This window comes from Ornithorhynchus anatinus, chromosome 2 (genome assembly GCF_004115215.2).
Source record: "Ornithorhynchus anatinus isolate Pmale09 chromosome 2, mOrnAna1.pri.v4, whole genome shotgun sequence".
Taxonomy (NCBI): Eukaryota; Metazoa; Chordata; class Mammalia; order Monotremata; family Ornithorhynchidae; genus Ornithorhynchus; species Ornithorhynchus anatinus.
In genome coordinates, this window is record NC_041729.1 from 62,708,070 (window position 1) to 62,731,876 (window position 23,807).

General features: G+C 52.8%; 1 protein-coding gene across 1 annotated transcript in view; it reads right to left on the reverse strand.

Moving 5' to 3' along the window:
* Nucleotides 1-23,807, reverse strand: part of LOC103166858 — a 45,795-nt gene that overhangs the window by 18,625 nt on the left and 3,363 nt on the right. Inside the window, exons 2-9 of the mRNA XM_029058177.2 lie at nt 18,267-18,396; nt 17,613-17,706; nt 15,713-15,863; nt 15,133-15,295; nt 10,034-10,159; nt 8,984-9,046; nt 4,210-4,332; nt 2,998-3,153 (exon numbers count right to left, since the gene is read on the reverse strand). Coding sequence (XP_028914010.1) covers nt 2,998-3,153; nt 4,210-4,332; nt 8,984-9,046; nt 10,034-10,159; nt 15,133-15,295; nt 15,713-15,863; nt 17,613-17,706; nt 18,267-18,396 — 1,006 coding nt within the window. The remainder of the gene's footprint in view (nt 1-2,997; nt 3,154-4,209; nt 4,333-8,983; nt 9,047-10,033; nt 10,160-15,132; nt 15,296-15,712; nt 15,864-17,612; nt 17,707-18,266; nt 18,397-23,807) is intronic.

Here is a 23,807-nt window from a genome sequence, read left to right on the forward strand (position 1 = left end):
TGCCATGTGACCTTGAGCAAGCCACTTAACTTCTCTGTGCCTCAGTTACCTCATCTAGAAAATGGGGATGAAGACTGTGAGCCCTATGTGGGACAACCTGATGACCTGGTATCTACCCCAGTGCTTAGAACAGTGCTTGGCACATAGTAAGCGCCTAACAAATACCATCATCATTATTATTAAAACAATAAAGTCATAAAGGGCGGAGCGGTGGAGACTGGCCAGGTGGTTCCTCTCTCGCTCTGCCTCCTTCTGTCTTGGAGAGGCGGCGGTGGCTGGTTCGAAGAGGACCCGCCCCCCTCCTGGTGTCCAGAACTAGGGTCACGAAGCTGGTGGGGTTGGTGCTGGACACCTGTCATTAGCCCCCCACTCGTGCTAATCACTACCACCTAGGGTGGGAGATTAGCAAAGATGCCCCAAGGGCAGAGCTGCCCCACTCTGGCTCTGCCTCCTTCCTCTGGTCTTCTCCTTTAATTAATGAATTAATGATGGCATTTGTTATTAATAATAATAATAATAGTAATAATATGTTCTGCTCCCTTCTAATTTACCTTGCTGATGTACTAAAGCCCAATCTATCCCCTTCCCTCCGCTTCTTTTTTCAGATACTTGTTAAGCACTTACCATGTGCCAGGGACTGTACTAGTGCTAGGGTAGATACACGGTCATCAGGTTGGACTCAGTCCATGTCCCACATGGGGCTCACAGTCTTAATCCCCATTTAAGAGATGAGGTAACTGAGACCCAGAGAAGGGGCACAGCAGCCCAGTGACAGAGCAGAATTAGAACCCAAGTCCTTCTGACTCCCATGCCCGTGCTCAATCCACTAGGCCACGATGTTTCCTATACCACCAACCTACTCACTGCACCTCAATCTCACCTATCCTGCGGCCGGCCCATCGCCCTCGTCTTCCCTCTACCCGAAACTTCTTCTCCCTCTTATCTGACAGACCACAGCTTTCCTCATTTTTAAAACCCTACTGAAAATCATATCTCCTCCAAGAGGCCTCTCCTAAGCCCTGGCTTCCGCTATTCCCTTTCCCTTCTGTGTCACTTATGCACTCGGTTCTTAATTTTTTTTTTAATTAATTTGTTAAGCCCTTGTTATGTATCAAGCACTGTTCTAAGCACTGGGGTAGATACAAGTTAATCACGTGGGACACAGTCCCTATCCCACATGGGGTTTGCAGTCAAGTAGGAGGTAGAACAGGTTTCGAATCCCCATCTTACATTTCAGGAAACTAAGATAGAAACATTAAGTGGCTTCCCCAAGCTCACATGGAAGACAAATGGTGAAGTCGGGATTATAACCCAGGTCCGCTGGTTCGCAAGCCTGTGTTTTATCCACTAGGCCACCATGCTTCCCCAAGAAGTGTGGTCTTACCTACTTAACCACCCCTATGCCCTATCTCCACATACAGAAGCAGCGTGGCTCAGTGGAAAGAGCCTGGGCTTCGGAGTCAGAGGTCATGAGTTCGACTCCCGGCTCTGGCACTTTTCAGCTGTGTGACTGTGGGCAAGTCACTTAACTTCTCTGTGCCTCAGTTCCCTCATCTGTACAATGGGGATTAAAAGTGTGTGAGCCCCACGTGGGACAACCGATTACCCCATATCTCCCTCAGCGCTTAGAACAGTGCTCGGCACCTAGTAAGAGCTTAACAAATACCAACATTATTATCCTTATACTCTGTCATTTCTTTTATCTGGAATTTATTTTAGTGTCTGCCTCCTCCTGGGACTGTCAGCTCCTTGTTGGCAAGGATCGTGTTTACTGACTCTACTATACTGTCAGTTAGTCGATCGTATTTATTGATCATTTACTGTGTGCGGAGCACCGTACTAAGCGCTTGGAAGTGTAAAATATAACAAGAAACAGACACATTCCCTTCCCACAAGCTTACAGCCCCAAGCGCTCAACGAATACCACTGATTAGTTGACTGATTGATCGATCCGGTCTCCTGATTCCCAGGCCCGGGTCTTTTCCACTAGGCCCTGCCTACAGAAACGATATCAGAGAGAGAAACGAACACCAGATTTGGTGGGGGGGTGGGGGCGGGGAAGGGAGAGTGCAACAGAGACCTCCCTGAGAAACAGCAGAGACGCAGAGAAGCCTGGACGTGCCCAGAAGCAATGGGTGTCCTTCCACCTGCCCCTGCCCTACCCGAGAAAAGCCAGCGCAGGGAGCAGACCACTTGCCTTCCCTTCCCAAAACCTCGCAGAGCCCACTCTCCGCCAGTCCCGCCAGCTAGCCTTGGCTTGACTTCCGAGGCCGGGGGGGCGGTGGCCACCGGGTCCCAGCTCTCGTGCTCGGGGACCCGTTCTCCTCACTGGGCCCTGGCCGGGCCACAGGACCGACCTCCCCACGGCAGCACAACTTCAGCAGAAAACATCGGGCTTCCCTGACAGAGCCTACCTGCGGAGGTGAGTGGGCGGGTGTGCGAATGCGCGCACGCACTGTGGTGAAGAGGGGGAGAGCACTTCTGCCTGAGGCACAAGCCCAGAACCACAGGTGGGCAGCGTGGAACAATCACAAGTCTCACAAGTCGGTTGCAGAGACCCGGGTTCGAATCCCACCTCCGCCCCGACCTGCTGGGGGACTACGGGCGCAGTCGCTTAACCTCCCTGGACCTCGGTTTCCTCATCGGTACAATGGGGCTAGACCCCCCGCCTTCTCGGACGGCAGAGTCCCTTGGGGGACTCTAATTAGCTCGTACCCACCCCGGTCAGCGCTTACTACCATAACGACAACAACTGGGACGACGCTGCACCCGCCCCACGGCCAAGCACCCGGAAAGCACTTAAGAAGAACGGGAACTGTGGTTTTTATTAGGCACTTACTATGTGCTAAGCACTGGGGTAGATCTAGAATCAACAGGTCCCCCACGAGGCTCACAGTCTAAAAGTAGGAAGAAGAACAGGTCTTGGACCCCCATTTAGCTGATGAGGAAACTGAGGCCCAGGGCAGTAAATGTACTACAAGAATCACAGGAACCTACTGGCCCCCGTGCTCCATCTTCTCCACCCGTGCCTGGATGACGGGCAGCATTTCCCAGAGGGATTCCTTCTTGCCGTTCTTCTTCTGTTTGCCAGTGATGTTCTGGCCCTTCAGAACCGTGGTCAACAATCTGTGGTCCCACGGGGCAATATTCAGGCTGAAACACAGTTCAAGAAGCCCGGCTTCAGTGCGTCGGTCAATCCACGGTCCGGACCGAGCGCCTGCTGCGCGCAGAGAACTGGACTAAGCACTCGGGGGAGGATGACCCAACAGAGTTAGGTGACACATTCCGAGTTGCGATGTCTTCTCCCCTGCCCGGTCCCGGCTCCATTCCTTTTGTTGCTGCCACGGGCACCATGGACGCCCATCCCACCTGCCCGGGCGCCCGACAGTTGGGAAGTAGCGACGGCCTGCAGCGCGTGCCCTCTCAGGCAGTGTGCCGTCCTAGGCCCCGGGCGAAGCCCAACGGGAGGGCCACGTGCTTTCCCGGCCCACTGGCAGACACCGGAACAACTTCCACCTACTGGGATCACAATCGACGCAAACAGTCGAATGCACACACGCAGCCCAGTGCAGCCGCTGGGCTTAGGGTCGCCCTTCTCTCCCCATTCACCTCCCCTGGCCGATTCGGCCCCGCCGAAGCCAGATGCCGCCCGGCCTGATTCTGGCCAGTGACGAGCCTTACGCCAGTCCCCGTCCCTCTCCCCAGATCGCTCGCGACAACCCCGTCGCTTGAATAATCTGGGGCGGCGGATCGGCTCTCTCTTTCTATCCCTGTCACCGCCCTCCCCTGCCGCCCCCCGGGGGGCTCTTTCTGGAACAAACCGGCCTATTTCTGGAACGGGGCCACCTCGTACGGTCGTTCAGTGAAAGGTTTCGGCCCTAAATAGCTTGAAGTATTTAGGCCACGGGTTCCAACGCGAGGCATGAAGAACGGCTAGGGTAGCCCCCAACCTCCCCCTCCTTGTGGCCCCCAACCCTCCTTCTAAATCAGCAGGCTAACGCCACCTGCCGGGTCCCCGTTCCATCGAGCGGCCGAACCCGCTCCTGGTCCTGGTGGCCGGAGCCCCTCCCCGCGGGCCCGCCTGAGCAAGACCCTCCCCGCCCCCGATGCCCGCGGGTCAGCCCTGCGGCCTTCCACCCTCGAGGCCGAGGCCAAGCCCCCAGGACGGAACCCGCCCTCTCCCAGAGGAGAGGCTGGGGAGACACTTACCAATTAGTGAAGGCAAAACAGTACGGGGGGAGGGTGATCGACTGGAAGAACTGGATGAATTTTTCATACAGAAATTTGGGGAAGTCGCTCAGGACCAGCAGCCTCTGCAGGACCCTGGTCACCCTAAGGGGTCAAAAGCAACAGGGCTGTCAAACCGGAGAGAAAGGCGGGCGGATCCATAATCTTTTTACTCTTGGGAGGTGTTAAAAAAAAAAAACCAACAACAAAAAAACCTCAAGGCAATTCAGAGCTGTAGGGAAGAGCCTGGACCCGAAAGGAGAGGGAGACTGGACAAGACAAATTGCGGTATTTATGAAGTCCTCACAAGGGGTCAAACACCATCTTGAGCACTGGGAGTAGACACACGAGAATCGGATGGGGCACAGTCCCGGTACTACATGAGGTTCATAGTCTAAGAGGGAGGGAGAGCGTGAATCTGTCCCTCATTTGACAGGCGAGGAAACTGAGGCTCAGGGAGGCGGAGTGACTTGCCCAAGGTTACCCAGTGGGCCAGGGGATGAGACCCCGGCTTTCCTGCCTCCCAGCTCCCCGCTCTTTGCTTAGATCAAGCAGCTTCTCATCGCACTAGAAACACCCTCCCTGGGAGGAAGAAGGGAAAATTGTGCGAGGGCAGAGCCTAACTTCCGGGTGGCCTTTTTCAGGCGTGGTGTGGCCAGGCCCAGACCAACCTGCATACCCGTTTTGGGTGCCAAGCGGGTGGGGTGGCATACCCTGATCAGTCCCTTAATAAGCCCCTTCTCGACTGCAGCCTCTTTGTGGGCAGGTATTAAGCCTTCCAACTCTGTTATACTGTTCTCCCCCAAGTGCTTTATACAGTATCCTGCTCACAGTAAGCGCTCAATAAATCCCACTGATTGATGGATGGTGTCGGAGACACGCTTCTTAGGGTCACAGTACTTGTACTATGCTCTCGGAGAGGAGCGCAGAAGCCAGAGACATGGACCCTGCCCTCAACAATCTTCTAATCTAAAGGAATGGTCAAGCAGATCTCAATTAATTTACAGATGGTGGCAGCAGGGAGAACAGGTTGGACTGCTCTCTCCCAAGGGCTTGGCACAGGGTTCTGCACACAGTAACGCTCAATAAATTATCGCGTTTATTATTAATGCATTTGTCAATGTGTCAGACGCCGGGGGAGGTACGAGATAATCATATCGAATACAGTCCCTGTCGCAAATGGGGCTCACAGTCTAAGTAAGAGAGAAGATAAGTGCCTCAGTTGCCTTATCTATAAAATGGGAATTAAGATGGTGACCCCCATGAGGGACAGGGACTGCGTCCAACCCAATTACCTTCTATCAACTCCAGGGCTCGGTAGAGTTCCTAGCCCATGGTAAGTGCTTAACAAATCCCATTTTACAGTTGAGGAAACGGTGGCCCAGAAAAGTGATGCGACTTGCCCAAGGTCACACAGCAAGCAACTGGCAGAGCAGGTCCTCTGACTCCTGGGCCCAGGCTCTTTCTACTAGGCCACACTGCTTCAGGTGCCCCTCCCCAGTCACCACTGAGTGATGGATACAACCAGCCGTAGGGTGAACTGGATTTCCCGACTAAGAAATAAAAAAGGAATGTGCCTATTTCTCTGTCGTTGATCTCCGAGGGAACTGTGCTAGCCTCGACCTCTCACCTCCTCTGCAACCTCACGTTTCCCTTCGACTCCAGGACTTCTCCCTGTGGGCGTCCCGCCGGCCCCCGGGACTCTGCATCTTCTTTCCCCGACTGCCGTCTCGCCTCTACTGCCTTTCCTGTCACGGTCACCACCACCACTATCCTCCCTTCCCTGAGAAACCTTGGCATTTTCCTCAACTCCTCACTCTTCAATCAATCGATGGAATATTTATTGAGTGCTTTTTGTGCGCAGAGCACTTTACTTAGTGCTTGGGAGAGTACAATACAAGAGTTGGCAGGCACATTCACTTACGACTCACATTTAGTGTATTACTAAACCCTGCCAGGTCTATGAAAAGAGGGAGAGACGGAGCGAGAGCGTTGGGGGGGGGGGGGTAATAGACTGCCAAGTTCTAAAGGGATTGATGGAGTGGTAGGAATTTATCAGAAAGGATTCGTTTTTGTTGAGGTACCTGATCAGATGGCAAGAGTGGGATTAATCCAGTCATTGGCTCCCATCTTATTTATTTTCTTGTGGATTTTTTTTATGGTATCTGTTAAGCACTTTCTATGTATCAAGCATTCATTTATGCATTCACTGGCATTTATCCGAGCATTTCCGGAGTGCTTAGAAGAGTATAACAATAAACGGACATATCCCCTGCTCACAACGAGTTTATAGTCTAGAGGGGGGAAAGGGAGAAGCACCATTCTAAGCACTGGAGTTGATAAAAATTAATCAGGCCCGATACAGTCCTAGAACCCCATGGGCACACAGTCTAAGTAGAAGGCGGAACGGGTATCGACTACCCATTTTGCAGGTGAGAAAACTGAGGCACAGAGAAGTGGAGGGACTTGCCCACGGTTACACAGCAGACAAGTGGCAGAGCCGGGTTTAAAACCCAGGTCCTCTGGCTCCCAGGGCTGCGCTTTATCCACTAGGCCAAACTGCTTTTCCTTAATTCCCTCTCTAAGCTTTGGTAGTCTCCACAATTTATGTCTCCTACTTCAGACTGTAAATTCCCTGTAGGCAGGAATGGTCCCTTTTTAATTCCCCAGGTTACCCTCTTGGGGCAGGCCCCGGGCGCTCCTATCGGGGAACGCCGCTCAATTCCTTATCTCACCCAAATAATTGGATCATCCCTCTACTGCTTAAAAATAATAATAATAATAACATTAATAACAGCAGCAATAACTGCAGTATTTGTTAAGTGCTTACTATGTGACAAGCACTGTTTTAAGCACAGGGGAGATACAAGATAATCAGGTTGGACACAGTCCCTATCCCACATGGGGCCTACAGTCTTAATCCCTGCTTTCCAGATGAGGTAACTGAGGGACACGGGAGTTGAGAGTGACTTGCCTAAGGTCACACAGCAGACATGGGACAGATGTGGGATCAGAACTCCTGTCCTCTGACTCCCAAGCCCGTGGTCTTTCCACCAGCAACAATAACAAAGGCCAGACAAAGCGTAGCAAACTTTCGCCTTCTTCACTCGAACCCAAAGGCATCTGGAGGGCATGAATTAATTCCTGAAAAGCCAGCCCTTCGTTTTACACAAGCAGGTCAATGTCCTTTCTAAAACAGCTCGGGCAACCAGGTTGGTGTTATTTTGTTCTCCCGGAGGCTTTGGGAGGGAGTCCGGGGGAATGTAATCGGTAAACAACGAAATGAAAGTCAATCGACCGGTGAGAAAACCTGTCCAATGAGAAGCGGCGGCAGAGGGGACTCAGCTGCTGTGTCAGTCTTTGGGGGGAGCGGGGGAGGTCCCTGCCTGGCGACTCCAGACCCTAGAGACAAGAGTTCTGGTTGGAGGCACTGGTGGCCGGGGGAAGAGAAAGCTAAATCCTTCCCTTTGAGACCAGGTGACTCATCCAGACCACGGTGACTCGCTAACGAGGCGGGATTGGAAGCATCCATTCGGTTTGGTCCCCCTGGACCGGAACGATCCCCCGGGGTCCCTCCCTGGCCCGGGGTCCAATTCCTGGGCCAAGGAGGAAGCTGAGAGAACGAACCAAGGGGCAGCAGGGTCTGGTGTGGGGGAGATCCGGAGCACACGGCTTTGCCATTAGTCTGCTGGGTGACCTCGGGCAAGTCACTCATCCTCTCGGGGGCCTCAGTCTCCTCATCTGTCCAATGGGGATGGGACAGCTGCCTCTCCCTCTCTTTCAGACTGAGTTCCATCTGACTCACTTGTAACTACTCCAGTGCTTAGCATGGTGTTTTTGCAAAGCAGGCAACCGACTCGATACTACTTATTGAAAAATCTGAGTCGGGTTCTTGGGCCGAGGTTGCCGTCATTGGGGTGATTCCGTCCCCTCTGACTTACTGTAGGGGAGAAGGGGTGGCGACAAGCCCCGGGCAGGAATCATGGGAGAGAGTTACTGACCTGAGAAGAGGCTGGTGTGAGAATTAGCGCGTGAAGGAGGAAGAGCAGCAGCAACGAGAGCAAGAAACAGCGAGAGAACTGAAGAAGCAAGAGTGAACGTGTGTAAGCTCACTGTGGGCAGGGGTTGTGTCTGCTCGTTGAGTGAGCGAGAACGAGGGGGTGAGAGCAAAAGGATGAGCAAGAGGAGGTGAGAGCAAAAGGATGAGCGGAAGAGCGGGCGAGAGGTAAAGGGCGAGTGTACGGGAGCACAAGGACAAGCAAGAATAGGTGAGTGCAAAAGGACGAGCAAAAGAGTGGGCGAGAGCCAAAGGAAGAGTGCACGAGAGCAAGACCAGAGCAGGTGGTGGGAAGGAAAGACCCCAAGGAGAAAAGAAGATTGACCTGGGAAGGAAGTCTTTGGAAGAGATGACAGTCTGGGGTCTGGAAATCCAGGAGACACGCAGCTAGGCAGACCCTCTGACTCCCAGGCCCCGGCTCTTTCCACTAGGCCGTGCTGCTTCCCCAAAGCGGGTATCTGCTCTCCCTGCCCCCTGGGGATGCTGGGAAGAGAAGTGGCGGTAACCGAGGCGAAAGTGCTTTGGGGGAAAACAAACGAAAAAATACCAAATGAAGTCTTAAGGCCATTACTACAACCTTCCTGGCACCCAAGGGGCCCCCAGAGGTAGGCTGAAGCTCCGGCAGTGGCGCCCTTCCCCTCTTCTAGCTTCGCCCAAGGAGAGGAGGGGACACCTCTGGTCAGATTAACCTAGACTCACCTGTCCATCAGAGAGGGCACAGCTATCTTCAAAGATTCAGTCGGACCCAGGTTTTGCCAATTTCTGCACAGGACACAGGGCTTAGTCAGTCCTTTGGGCAATGAGCAAACTCACAGGTCAAAGCCTGAATCTTCAGATCAAGGATTTCGGTCCCCCACCCCACAAAACAGAGAAGGTCCCAAGAGGGTGCTGAGAAATGAAGGCTCCATAGCCTCCGGAGCCCTGTGCCTGGGCTGGTACGCTCCAGAATCACTGGGGGCTGGCCGCCCCTCTCCACTGCCCGCGGGCTTGACCCAACCCGGCTGCCCTGGCGGCCACGATGACCGGAGGGTTGGTGGGCTGATCCATCCTGCCCAGCTCCCTTCTCAACCCATGGCACACTGGGAAGGCGGCCAGCCCTGACCAAGCAGCGAGGAACCGGAATCTCTGCTCCTTCGACCACAGGTGCCTGGACTGCTCCCACCATATTTATTTCTGGTCTTGTCCTTTCATGCCATCAGATGCGTCTGCCACTATTTTCCTCCCCAGTCTCCCCCACCCCACTTATCCTGAGATCGTGAGCCCTTTAGGGGCCAGATGCTTTCCCCAGTGCTTAGTACAAGGCTTTACACACAGTTGGCACACCATAAATGCCACGGAAGGAAAAGGAGGCCCCAGACTGGACTCCGTTCCGGTCAGGCTCCTCCCAATACGCTCCTCCCATCCCTGAACGCCCTCCCCACTCCACTCTCCAGCATCCTCCCCCAAATGCCGACCATTTGACCGGATTCAGGGTCTCCCCAGCCTCGTCTTGGACTGGATGCTGGACTCTGAGAACCATTCTGCCCATCCAGTCCTTTCTCTTCTAGTGGTCTCAGCTCCACAAACACCAGCAGCTCAGGCTGGGACCCGTTGCCTCCCTGGGCAGTGAGCTCTACACCTTTGAACATACATCCACCCATAATGGGCCTGGGATCAGCCGGTCAGCCGCCCCCGGACAAGCAGGCCCAGCCACCCCCGGCCCATCCCAGCCCCGGCCGCAGAGGTTAAGACGAAGCCTTCCTCACTTACCGAGCAGGGTCTTTGTGAAGGGAAATCTCCTTGATTGCCCCCAGTAACATCACAGCAGCTGTTTTGGGACTCTCCTCTTCTGCTTGGCTGATGAACGAGGAAACCTTCTGGAAGACGCTCGAATACCTACGAGGAAGGGAGGTCCTTTAGCGTTCAGATTTTTAAGACTGCGTCCTCGGGACCCGACAGACTCAAAGAGACGGTCAAGCGTTGGGACACTGTATCTGCAAGCCAGCTCTAGGCGGTACACTCCTTGTGGGCAGGGAACGTATCTACAAACTGTTGCACTGGACTCTCCCAAGCACACAGTTGGTGCTCGATAAAAACCAGCAACTGACTGACTGATGGGCGATGGTGAGAGACAGATTTCCGTCAAAGAGACCAGCCCGGTCTGGGTGGTGATGGTAGTTATTGAGGGCAAAGCACTGTACTATGCCCTACGGAAAGCACAACAGGCACACGAGGCAAGTTCCAGGCCCAGGGGGAGCTTTCCACCGCGTGGGGTTAACGCCCTCGCACCCTGCAGCTAGGGCGGGACAGGAGGGCAGGAGCTTTCCGGCTGGTCTGTGCACCCCAGGTAGGAATCGATTCACTCCACGACGAAGCCAAGCCGATAGGAAGAATCCTCAGAGGGAAAGGTCGCCTCCTCGGCAAACAGACACGTCTGGACTGGGCAGATTCCTAAAAGACCAGCTTGGCCAAGGGCCGCCGAGTGAGGAGCCTTCTGGGATGGCCTGCCCACGGGCTGAATGGATCCAGGGGCCCCAAGGTGGACAGTGGTGTGGCTGCCCCTGAATTAAAAGCTCCCTGAGGTCTGGGTCATGTTCACTTACTCTACGGTATCCTGCCAAGCGCTTACTACAGGTCCAGAGGAGGCACTCAATTAGTACTACGAGAACTACTAAGGAGACAAGCAGCAGCACGGCCTAGGGGATAGAGCACAGGCCCAGAAGTCAAAAGGATATGGGCTCTAATCCCGACTCTGCCACTTGCCGGCCGGGTGACCTTGGCCACGTCACTTAACTTCTCAGTGCCTCAGTTCCCTCATCTGTAAAATGGGGCTTAAGATTGGGAGCCTGACGTGGGACATGGACTGTGTCCAACCTGATTACCTTGTATCTACCCCAGGGCTTAGAACAGTGCCTGGCACTGAGTATGTGCCTAACAAATTCCATTAAAAAAAGAAAAAGAGAGGCTGAGAATGCCTCTGTGAGGGCATCTTACAGAGAAACTTTGGCATATTTGGTCCTCAAAAATGTAATGCACCCCTGCCTCACCCTCCTTGCCCTTGGGCAACCCCCAGTGACTGTTCCAGGACAGCTGAGATGCCCCTCAACAGGGCCCGCCCAGGCCTCCAAAGCACCAGCTTAGCCCTGCGGCAGGCAATCGCCCCCCCCCCGGGTGCGAGGCCCTCCTCCAGGGGCCCCATCTCCCTCCTCCTCGGCCCGAGTCCCGGCATCCAACGGACCCATAATGGTGGACTTGGAAAGACCATCGAGAGGAGGCCCAAAGGGCTGGTTCTCTAAGGCTAGCGGTGCCCCCAGAGGTTGGTCCACTGGCCACGGGGCCAGTTCTTGGAACTCGGGAGATCTCCCAAGAGGGCCAAGGCTACCGGCATTCCGTACCCCGCAAGGAAGACCCAGAACGTGACTCACTATGGGCAGGATGGAGAAACCAAAGAAAGAGAAGTTATTCCTGACCTCAGTCAATCAATTAATGGTATTTATTGAACACTTACTGGGTGCAGAGCATTGTACTACGCAATTGGGAGAGTACAACATAACAATATAACAGGTACAATCCCTGCCTACAAGCTTACAGTCTAGAGGGGGAGACGGCCGATAATATAAATAAAATTACAGATATGTACATAACTGCTGTGGGGCTGGGAGGGGGGATGAAGAAAGGGAGTAAATCAAGGTGGTGCAGAAGGGAGTGGGAGAAGAGGAAAGGAGGGCTTAGTCAGGGAAGGCCTCTTGGAGGAGATGGGCCTTCAATAAGGCTTACAAAATGGGGAGAGTAACTGTCCGTCAGATATGAACAGGGAAGGTCATCCAGGCCAGAGGCAGAATGTGGGCAAGGGGTTGGAAGGGGATCAAGGTATATAGAGATGTTCGGCATTAGAGGAGCGAAGTGGGTGGGCTGGGTTGTAGTAGGAGAGTGGCGAGGTGAGGAGAAAGGGGTAAAGTGATTGAGTGCTTTAATGCCAATGGCAAGGAGTCTCTGTTTGATGCAGAGGTGGATGGGCAACCACTGGAGTTTCTTGAGTGGGGAGACTTGGCCTGAACGTTTTTGTAGGAAAATGATCTGGGCAGCAGAGTGAAGTACGGAGAGACATGAGGCAGGGAGATAAGCAAGGAGGTCGATACAGTAATCAAGGCAGGATAGGATAAGTGTTTTGATTAACACGGTAGCAGTTTGGTTGGAGAGGAAAAGACAGTTTTAGTGATGTTGTGAAGGTTGAACCCATAGGATTTAGTGATGGATTGAATGTGTTGGTTGAACGATAGAAAGGAGTCAAGGATAACGCCAAGGTTATGGGCCTGTGAGAAAGGAAGGATGGTGGTGCCAACTACAGTGATGGGAAAGTCAGGAGATGGACAGGGTCTGGGTGGGAAGATAGGAAGTTCTGTTTCTGACATGTTGAGTTTGAGGTGACGGCAGGATACCCAAGTATGTCTTGAAGGCAGGAGGAAATATGAGACTGCAGAGAGGGAGAGAGATCAGGGCTGGAGATGTAGATTTGGGTATCACCTGCACAGAGATGGCAACTGAAGCCATTTGAGCAAATGAATCTTCCAAGTAGTGTGTGTAGACGGAGAATAGAAGGGGACCCAGAACTGAACCTTGAGGGACACCTACAGTTATGAGGTGGGAGGCAGAGGAGGAACCTGCGAAAGAGACCGAGAATAAGCGGCCAGAGAGACAGGAGGAGAAGCAGGAGAGGCTAGTGTCAGCAAAGCCGAGGTTGGATAACGTTTCCTGGAGAAGGTGGGGGTCGACAATGTTGAAGGCAGCTAAGCGGTCGAGGAGGATTAGGATGAAGTAAAGGCCAACAAATTTGGCAAGAAGGAGATCAATGATAACTTTTGGGAGGGAGGTTTCTGTGGAGTGAAGGGGACAGAAGTCAGATCGGAAGGGGTCAAGGAGAGAATTGGGGGAGAGGAACTTGAGACAGCAGGTGTAGAAAACTCGCTCAAGGAGTTTGGAGAGGAACGGTAGGAGTGAGATGGGGTGATAACTGGAGGGAGCCGTGGGGTCAAGGATTTATTTTTTTTGGATAGGGGAGACATGAGCATCTTTGAAGGCAGTGGGGAAGAAGCCACTGGAGAGCAAACAGTTGAAGACGGCTGTTAAGGAGGGAAGAAGCAGGGGAGAAGAGTTTTGATAAGGTGCGAAGGATGGGGTTGGATGCACAGGTGGGGGGTGGATTTTGAGAGAAGGCAAGAGATCTCATCTTGAGATACTACTGCAAAAGACGGGAGAGTTAAAGAGGGGCAAGGAAGGGGGATAGACTATGGAAGGGCAGGGGAGATTTTAGGGAGATCAGGCCGGATGGTTTCAATTTTCTCAATAAAGCGTGTGGCCAAGTCATTAAGAGCAAGGGATGGGGGAGGCGGGGGGGAAAGACGGTTTGAGGAGGGAGTTAAGTATCTTGAACAACTGGCGAGGGCAATGGGCATTGGTGTCAGTAAGGATGGAGAAATAATTTTGCCTGACAGAGGAGAAGGGCAGAGTTAAGTGGATGAGGTTGACCTCATATCTGGATTTCTGCCAGCAGCGCTCTGTGGCTCATGCACAAGAAGAAGGAGAAGAAGGCGGACTGTGGAGGTGAGCCACGGTTGTGGGTCAGTGGTATGAGATCAAAGGGACCACAGTAGCCCCACCCCACCCCACTCTGCTAGAGCATCCCCATTCCCCCATGAGCTGGGGTGGGGGGTGGGGAAGGGGGCACTGTCTGGGCCTCAACCAAAGCCCACCCCAGTGGTCCCACCTCTACCTCAGGAATCCGGGTGGCAGGTAGTTCACTTGTCTGACACTTTGCCATTCCCTACAAGTAGCTGTCGCGGGAAGTGCTGAGCCCACACGATCCGCTTCTCTAACGCCAACCTAGTCACTGTACCTCCATCTCATCTATCTGGGCACCAACCTCAAGCTCATATCTTGTGTCTACCAACTCTACTGTACTGTACTTTCCCAAGTGCTTAGCACGCGGTGCTCTGCAAAGACTCAATAAATACATTTGATTGCTTTGCTTGAGTGTGCAAAGCACTGTGCTAAGCATGTGAGGAATGTGATGGAGGCATGAGCCCCATCCCCTAACAGGGAGACAAGAAAGCATATTTTCAGACCATGTCAGCAGCACAAATTACTAACGGTAGAGAGGCAGGATAAAGTCTGATGGAAAGAGCACAATACTAGAGGTCAGAAGACTTGTACTTCTGTATCTGGCGGGTCTGTAACCTTGGGCAAGTCACTTGTAACTACCCTGGGGCTTTGCTCAGTGTTCGGCCCATAAAAGCTGCTTATTAAATACCATCACCATCTCTCTCACTCACTCACACATATACACATGCCCTCCCCCCGGCCCTTTGCTCTTCCTTTTTCCACAGCATCCCTCCCGTGACTCCCACAGCCAACAGCCTTGTGGACCTGAGGGCGGAGCCTGGGGTGGGGCGAGGGAAGGACCCCCTAAATGCCCCCTTCACACACCCATTACAAAGAACACCCAGGATCTACATCTCCTGTGTTACCTGGGGCAGGGTGGAAGTGTGAGGAGGAGGAAAGGAGGGACCAGTAATAGGCTCAGGCAGGGCAGCCAGGCTGGAAACTGGGCCCCGAAGGGCCAAGGCTCCGAGAGGCGAGTGACGTGCCCAGGGCTGAGCCTCCTGCAGACGCTGCGGACAAACCCCACACAACCACCCAGAGGGACTGTAAGCCCGTTGTGTGCAGGGACTGTCTCTCTTTATTGCTGTACTGTACTTTCCAAGTTGTTAATACAGTGTTCTGCACACAGTTAGCGCCCAACAAATACGACCGAAGGAATGAATGCGGCCCTTACGGCCCCTGGGTGCCTCCGGGCAGGCAGGGGGACCTACCTGTACACCATCTCCGTTTCAATCCACCTGCAGTTGTCGCACTGGTCGGCCTTGCGCTTGGGCTGACAGAAGCAGTCTTGCCGGCCCAGAGCCAGGCTCTCGCCGCCGAGGTACTTGGTGTACTCCACGGACAGATCCTGCACAAACTGGATCAGAAGCTCGCCTGCGGGGAAAGACAGAATGTCGGCAAGCAGCGGTGGCCCGCTCCGCTGGCGGGACGACTCCCACCGCTGCTGGCTCCTGGCCCCGCTCCTTATAAGAGGGTGGCTTTCAAGCCTATACCCCTAACTCACCTCTGAGACTCCCGCTGGAAAGCCTTTTGCAGAGAGGCAGGCCGGGAGATCAGAGAGGCAGACGGCCCAGAAAGGTAGACAGACCAGAGAGGTAGACAAGCAGGCCAGACAGGCAGGTGGGCAGGCCAGAGGGGAAGGTAGGCAGGCCAGAGCGGCAAAAAGGCCAGAGAAGCAGGCAAGCAGGCAGGTCGGAGAAGCAGGCCGGCAGAGAGAGACAGAGGCCGCCGGGGCTGTCTTGGCAGAGGAGCTCTGGTCAGACCAGCCCGGATGACAGAGCGCTCGCTCACCCCCACGACGGAGGTCCCGGTCAATTTCGGAGAGCTCCAAGTTGAAGGTGGCCAGGACTCCGGCTAAGGTAAAGTCACGCTGGCCCTTCCAGTATTTACTCTTGTTGTGGGCGTTGCAGTGACACAGGGCCGGCGTCGTCCAGGACTGGCACTGTCCGAAGGGGAAAGGAAAAACAAACTCGGGTGTCGGGCCTGCCTGAAGACTGGCCTTGACTTCGGGCGGCGCGCTGAGGTCTCGGACCTCCCCAGTCCTCCATCCAGCGCTCCACAGTCAGCAGGCGTTCAGTCAAACGGCCGACTGACGAATAACATCCTGGCCGCCACCGCTCTTCCCGCCCAGAGGGTTTTCCTGCCGCGTTCTGACCCGAATGCCGCTGGGAGATCTCTGGGCATGTGTAGGGGCGTGGCAGATATGTGGTCTTCAGTGAGGGACGCCCACACTGATTTAGTCACTGGATGGAAACTCTGGATTAATTCAGACATTTCCTAACAGGCCTCGGGGCACCGAACAAAAACAGAGGGCGCTTGCCGAGGAACCTTCCCATCGATCTCTGCTGCTAGGGAGGCTTGAGATTATTTTACTGAAGAGGTATAATCCATCATCAGTGGTATTTATGAGTACTTACTATGTGCAGAGCACTACATAGGTGCTTTGGAGAACAGTGCAATACAACAGAGTTGGAAGACGCGTTCCCTGCACACTCTGAGAGGCAGCACGGCCTCGTGGAAAGAGCTTGGGCAGGGAGGGCAGAGGACCTGCGGTTTAATCCTAACTCTGCCACTTGTCTGCCGTGTGACCCGGGGCGAGTCACTTCAATTCTCTGTGCCTCGGTTACCGCTTCGGTAAAATGGGGATCGAGACTGTGAGCCCCCGATTAGCATATATCTACCCCAAAGTTTAGTACAGTAGCCTGGCACGTAGTAAATGCTTAACATAATAACGATAATAATAACAAATACTATTTTACAAAACAATTTTCAGTCTTCCAATTCAACTGTGGTATTTGAGCACGGGGGACAGAACAAGAGTTAAGAGATTCCTAGAGGGCAGGTGTGTTGACGATCAAAATTACAGAAAACAGTGCGGATAACCTCCCTATTTTAAGGAGCTTCATCGCCTTATACTCTGCCACTGAGAGAAGCAGAGTGGCCTAGTGGACAGGGCCCGGGCCTGGGATTCAGAGGCGCCAAGTTCTAATCCCACCTCTGCCACTTGCCTGCTGCGTGACCTGGGGCAAGTCATTTAATTTCTCAGTGCTTCCGTTTCCTCACCCGCAAAATGGGGATTCGATACTTGTTCTCTCTCCTCCTTAGTCTGTAAACTCCGTAAAGGACAGGACTGCGTTTGACCAGATTATCTCATATCTACCCTAGGATTGAGTACGGTGCTAGATACAACGCTAAACCAATACCACTATTATTTTTCTTCTATCTGTAATTTAATGTAAATAAATTATTATAATGTAAATGAATGTAATGAAAATAAATTAACGTCTGTCTCCTCCTCTAGATTGCAAGCTCCTCATGGTCAGGGATCGTGTCTACAACTCTGTTGGATGGTTTCCTCCATATGGCTTAGTCCAGATTAGTCCGGTGCTCTGCACACAGTAAGCGCTCAATAAATAGAACTGAAGTGCTGAACAGGGGCTTTTCGGGGAGGGTGAAGGCCTTCAGCTTGTTTCTTCCACCAAACAGTCTAAAACTGGTTCCCACTCGTGCACTCTCTGGCTTTCTAGCCAGGGGAACTCTGCAAAACGGCACCCAGGAGCACTCTGACCTCCCCACCCGCTGGCCCCCTTTCGCTCCTGCCCATTCCTCCCTTCGCTTCCTCCTTGCGGTGCCCACTTCCTGGCCCCGGGGCAACTCCCCAGCGGCGGCTCGGCAGCCGGTCCACCCTCACCTCAGAGGCCGGCTTGTCGCATATGTAGCAGTAACACTGGCCGCACGTCTCTGCGTTCCGCTCGAGGGGGATGCAGGTCTCACACTCTGCTCGCCTGAGAGAGAGAGAGAGAAAGAGAGGGGCGGAGAGAGGCAGAGAGACTCAGCCTGCGCGGGGCAGACCTGGGCACCCAACTCCACAGAGGCCTCTTTGTCCCCCATTTGGTTAAGAGATTCGGCTCACCCGGATCGAGATTTCCCTTGCCTAAGAAAGAGGGATTTTGTTAGAAGAGGTGGGGAAAGCGGGGACCCCCGCACGTGTGAGAGAAAAAGAGAGACTGGAGCAGAGAGGCTCGAGGGGATAGCCGGCACTCGAAAGGCGACAGGGAAGTTCAGCCCGCGTCGACAGCGGGAAGAGCGGAGAGGAGCTTAGTGGAGGGTTCCAGCCAACACAGACACACGGACGGGATCCGGATCCAGCCTTTGTGGTGAAAGAGTCTCAGGATGTCCAGGAGAAAATAGGGTCCACAGTGAGCCCCCTCAATGTGACATCCAAGAAGACTTCCCAGGATGCCTCGGGTCTTTGGCCCAGATTATTAGTAAGAAGAGGCAAATTAGTACCAGTCCTTCAGGAAGGCCAAGCCCTCACTGTAAAGTCCCGGGGTAATGAACATACTCAAATAGGTTGGTCATACAGTCATATCTTGCATGTGGCATGACGTTCCCCTTTTTACAGAAAGTAACTACTAGTCCAGATTCTTCATCCACAATCTCTTCAGATTTCTCCTCTTCTAGAACCGAATCTTCTGAAAAACGAAAACGGAAGAAGAGCTCCGTCTCAGTCTCTTTCGATCACTCCTCCTCCGCCTCCCACCCCGTAACTGTGGGAGTCCCTCGGCTCAGTTCTGGATCCCCTTCTATTCTGCACCCACTCTATCTCAAACCGCTAATCCACAGACCCGGATCACCTCTGCGGTCCAACTCCTTCGCTCCCGCGTATGAGCCGCAGACCACGGCTGGTGGAAATCTAGGTATCAGGCTGATCTCATCCACTTGGAGTTTATCCTCACATGGATAAACTCTGCCCCCTCCTCTGTCCGGCAAAATTATTTCTCCATTCTTATTGACACCCAAGCCCGTCGCCCTCGCCAGTTGTTCCATTCAACTCCCTCTTCCAACCGCCCGTACCACCGCCTCCCTCATCCCTAGCCCCCCGTGACCTGGATACCTACTTTATTGAGAAAATTGAAACCATCAGGTGTGATCTCCCCTGCCCCTCCTCAGTTCCCCCCCCCCCACGTGCCCCTTCAACTCTCCCATTTTTCCCAGCAGTATCTCAAGATGAGATCTCCTGCCTTCTCTCAAAAATCCACCTCCTCCACCAGAGCATCCGACCCCATCCCATTCACTGGCCCCTTCCCTAACCATCATCTTCCACTGTTCTTTCTCCAGTGGCTTTTTCTCCACTGCTTTCAAACACGCCCATGTCTCCCCATCCTTAAAAAAACACTTTCTTGACACCTCGGCTCCCTCCAGTTATCGCCCCACCTCCCTCCTACCATTCCTCTCCAAACTCCTTGAGCGAGTTGCCTAAACCCGCTGCCTCAAGTTCCTCTCCACCAATTCTCTCTTTGACCCCCTCCAATCTGACCTCTCAAAGGTCACCAATGATCTCCTTCTTGCCAAATCCAACGGCCCCTGCCCCAACCTAATCCTCCTCGACCTCTCAGCTGCCTTCCATACGGTCGATCACGCCCTTCCCCTAAAAACATCAATCTCCGTTTCACTGACGCTATCTTCTCCTGGATCTTCTCCTATGCCTCCGGCTGCTCATTCTCAGTCTCTTTGGCAGGTCCCTCCTCTGCCTCCCACCCCCTAACTGTGGAGGTCCCTCGGGCTTCAGTTTTGGGTCCCCTTCTATCCTCCATCTACACCCACTCCCTTGGAGAACTCATTCGCTCCCTTGGCTTAGACTACCACCTCTATGCGGACGATTCCCAGACCTACATCACAGGTTCTGATCTCTCCCTCTGTGCCTTACATTTCCTCCTGCCTTCAAGACATCTCTACTTCCATGTCCCACTGTCATTTCAAACTTAACATGTATAAAATAGAACTCATCTTCCCACCCAAGCCCTACCCTTTCCCTGACCTTCCCATCACTGTAGACGGCACCACCATCCTTCCCGTCTCACAAGCCCGTAACCTTAGCGTTATCCTTGACCTTTCTCTCTCATTCAACCCACATAGTTGAACCATCGCTAAGTCATCAGTTCCACCTTCACCCGCATTGCTAAAATCCACTCTTTCCTCTCCAAATGGCTACCATACTAATCCAAGCAATTATCCTTCCCTGACTTGATTATTCTATCACACTCCTTACTGATCTCCCAGCCTCCTGTCTCTCCCGATTCCACTCCACACTTCACTGCGCTACCCAATCGCTCTTCAGCAGAATTGTTCAGTCCACGTTTTCCCACTTCTCAAGAACCTCCAGTGGTTGCCCATCCACCTCTGTATCAAATAGAAACTCTTCACCATCGCCCTTAAAGCGATCAGTCATGTCACCTCCTCTTACCTCACTTTGCTACTCTGCTACTACAACCAAGCCCGCACACTTCACTCCTCCAATGCCAGCCTTCTCACTGTACCTCCATCTCATCGATCTCGGCGCTCATCTCTCTCTCCCACATCCTGACTCTAGCCTGGAACGTCCTCCCTCTTCATATCTGACAGATGACTGCTCTCCCTTCCTTCAGAGACTTTCTGAAGGCACATCTCCTCCAAGAGGCCTTCCCTGACTAAGCTCTCCTTTCCTCTTCTCTTACTCCCTTCTATGCCGCCTTGACTTTCTCCCTTTATTCCTCCCCACTCCCAGCCCACAGCACTTATGTACACCGGTAATTTTACTTATTTACATTACTGCGTTTCCCCCTCTAGACTGTAATCTCATTGTGGGCATGGAATGTGTCTGTTATATTGTTGTACTCTCCCAAGCGCTTAGTACAGTACTCTGCACACGGTAAACGCTCAATCAATACGACTGACTGACCGATTCCCTTGGAGAACTCATTTGCTCTCACGGCTTCAACTCCCATCTCTATGCAGATGACTCCCTAATCTTCATTTCCAGCCCAACCTCTCCTTCTTTGCAATCTCCTATTTCCCTCTGCCTGCAGGATACCCCTACCCGGACGTCCCGCCGACCCCTCAAACTGAACACGTCCGAAAGGGAATTCCTCATATCCCTATACAAACCCTCTCCTCCCTTTGACTTTCCCCTAACTGTAGACATCACCACCATCCTCCCTGTCTCGCAAGCCTACTGTAACTATAGGGTTGTCTCCACTCACTCCTCATTCAATCCACATGCTCAATCTGTCACCGGAGCCTGTCGGTTCCACCTTCACGACATCGCTAAAATCTGCCCTTTCCTCTTCATCCAAATTGCTACCACATTAATCCACGTACTTATCCTATCCCACCCTGATTAATGCATCAGCCTCCTTGCTGACCTCCCAGCCTCCTGTCTCTCCCCACTTCAGTTCTGCTGCCCATTTTTCCACAAAAACCGTCCAGTCCACGGCTCCTTTCCTCAGGAACCTCCAGCGGTTGCCCATCCACCTCTGCATCGAACAGAAGCTCCTTACCACCGGCTTTAAAGCACTCAATCAGCTCACCCCTTCCTACCTTACCTCGCAGATTTCCTAGCGATCTCACAGCACACTCAGCTCGTTCCTCTAATGCCAACCTACTCACTGTGCCTCGATGTGGCCTACCCCTCCACCGACCCATTTTGCCCGCATCCTCCCTCGGGCCTGGAACTGCCTCTCCCTTCGTATCCAACGGACCATCGCTCTACCCACCTTCAAGCCTTATTAAAAACACATCTCCTCCTAGACGCCTTTTCTGACTAACTTATTTCCCCCTACACCCGCTCCATTCTGCATCACCCTTTCACTTGAATTTGTACCCCTTATGCACCTCAACCTCACACCACTTATGTCCACATCTCTCATTTATTTTAATGTCCATCTCCCCCTCCAGGCTGTAAAGCTCCTTATGGGCAGGGAATATGTCTACAAACCGTCGTCCTCTCCCAAGCCCTTCGTTCAGTTCTCTGCATACAGGAAGCACTCAACAGTCATGACTATTTTACTGCATCATTTCTACTTTTTCATTACAAGATGAGCTTGTACTTTAAAAGAAAAACCTTTCTCGTTCTAAGTACGTTTGTGAGTAGGGGAGAAGAGAAGTGGATAAAAATCGCCAATTTGAGTCATTTTCATTTCAGGCCAGTTCCTAAAATTAGAAGAAGCCTAGCGGAAGGAGCTCAGGCCTGGGAGTCAGAGGGCCTGGGTTCTAATCCCAGCCTGCCACTTGCTGTGTGTGACGTTGGGGAAGTCACTTAACAGCTCTGGGCCTTGGTTCCTTAGCTATAAATTGGAGATTAAACATCTGTTCTCCCTCCTACTTAAGACCATGTAGGGTACAGACCGTCTCCAGCCTGATTACCTTGATTTCCTCCAATGCTCAGCACTTAACACAATTACTATTTTAATTGCCAAATACTTTATCAAGACCCTTGCATAGAGTACCCAGGATTACATATACTGGATCAACAATTTTTTGAAATGGTAGTAATTCAAATTTGATGAAACAGTGGTTATGGTATGCTTTGGGCACTGATTGGGTGTCAGGGACTGTACCGAGCCCTTGGGAAAGTGCAGCAGAAGCACGGGACCCATTCTTTGCCCACGAGGTCCTTCCACTCTAGCAGGGGGAACAGAAATATTTCCTTTAGCAGAATAGATCATTGAACACAACGTATATACGCACATTCTGCTAAGGGTGGGTGTTTGGTGCTAGAGGTGAGAATGAGCTGGGAAGATGGGACTTTGAGGGTGAAACCTCCTCTTGAACTCGGCATCCGCTGCTCCAGAAAAATCCCTGCAACCAAGGGCGTGCCATGCAGAGACCCATACTGATCAGACCAATGGGTTGCAATCTTTCCTCCAGCGTTTGGCCAATTAGTCAATAGTACTTACTAAGTCCTTCACATGCGCAGAGCACTGAAGTAAGCGCCTAGAGAGGCCATGGGGCCTAGTGGTAAGAACACAGGGCTGGGAGTCAGAAGACGTGAGTTCTAATCCCGGCTCTGCTCCCTTTCTGCTGTGCAACCGTGGGCAGGTCACTACCTTCCCTGTGCCTCGGTTTTCTCCTTGGCAAAATGGGAATGAAAACACCTTCCTTCCTCTTACTCAAGGACTGCGTCGGACCTTACCCCAACTCTGTCGCATTGTACCTCCCGAGCAGTTACGACAGCGCTCGGCAGAGTAAGCGCTCCTTAAATATAACTGACTGATTTACGCAGGTACTTTCCCACCTTGACTACTGCTTCGGGACCACTGACCTCCCTCCCCCCATTCCTTACTTTCACTCTGCTGCCCAAATCATTTTTCAGTCCACCTCTTCCCCCTCCTCAAGACCCTCCAGAGGTTGCCCATCCACCTCCCTATCAAGCTGAAACTCCTTTCCGTTGGCTTGAAAGCGATAGGTTCGCTCCCCTCCTATCTTACCTCGCTGATTTCCTACTACGACCCAGCCCACAGGCTTAGCTCCTATAACCCCAACCTACTCAATGTACCCTCATCTCATCTCTCTCACTGCTGGGCCCTCGTCCGCATCCGGGCTCTAGCCTGGAACGCCCTCCCCCTTCGTATCCGATAGACGTTCACACTCCCCACCTTTACAGTATTATTCATACATTCAATCACACTTATTGAGCACTTTCTGCACGCAGAGCACCGTTCTAAGCCCTTGGGAGAGTACAATATATCGCATCTCCTCCAAGAGAAGCGTCGTCTACGTACTCGGATCTAAACCTCTCACGCACTTTGATACTCACCCCAGCCCCACAGCATTTACGTACTTATGCTCTACTCGTTTCCCATATCTACAATTTCTTTTAACACCATCTCCCCCTTAGGAGTTGGAGGTCACGGGTTCTAATCCCGGCTCCGCTTTGCTCTGGGCAAGTCACTTCACTGGGCCTCAGTTCCCTCATCTGTAAAACGGGGATGAAGACTGGGAGTCCCACGTGGGACAACCTGATTACCCTGTATCCACCCCAGCGCTTAGAACAGTGCTCGGCACACAGTAAGCGCTTAACAAATACCATCATCATCATTATCAGTCCTGTGCTCTGCACCAGTAA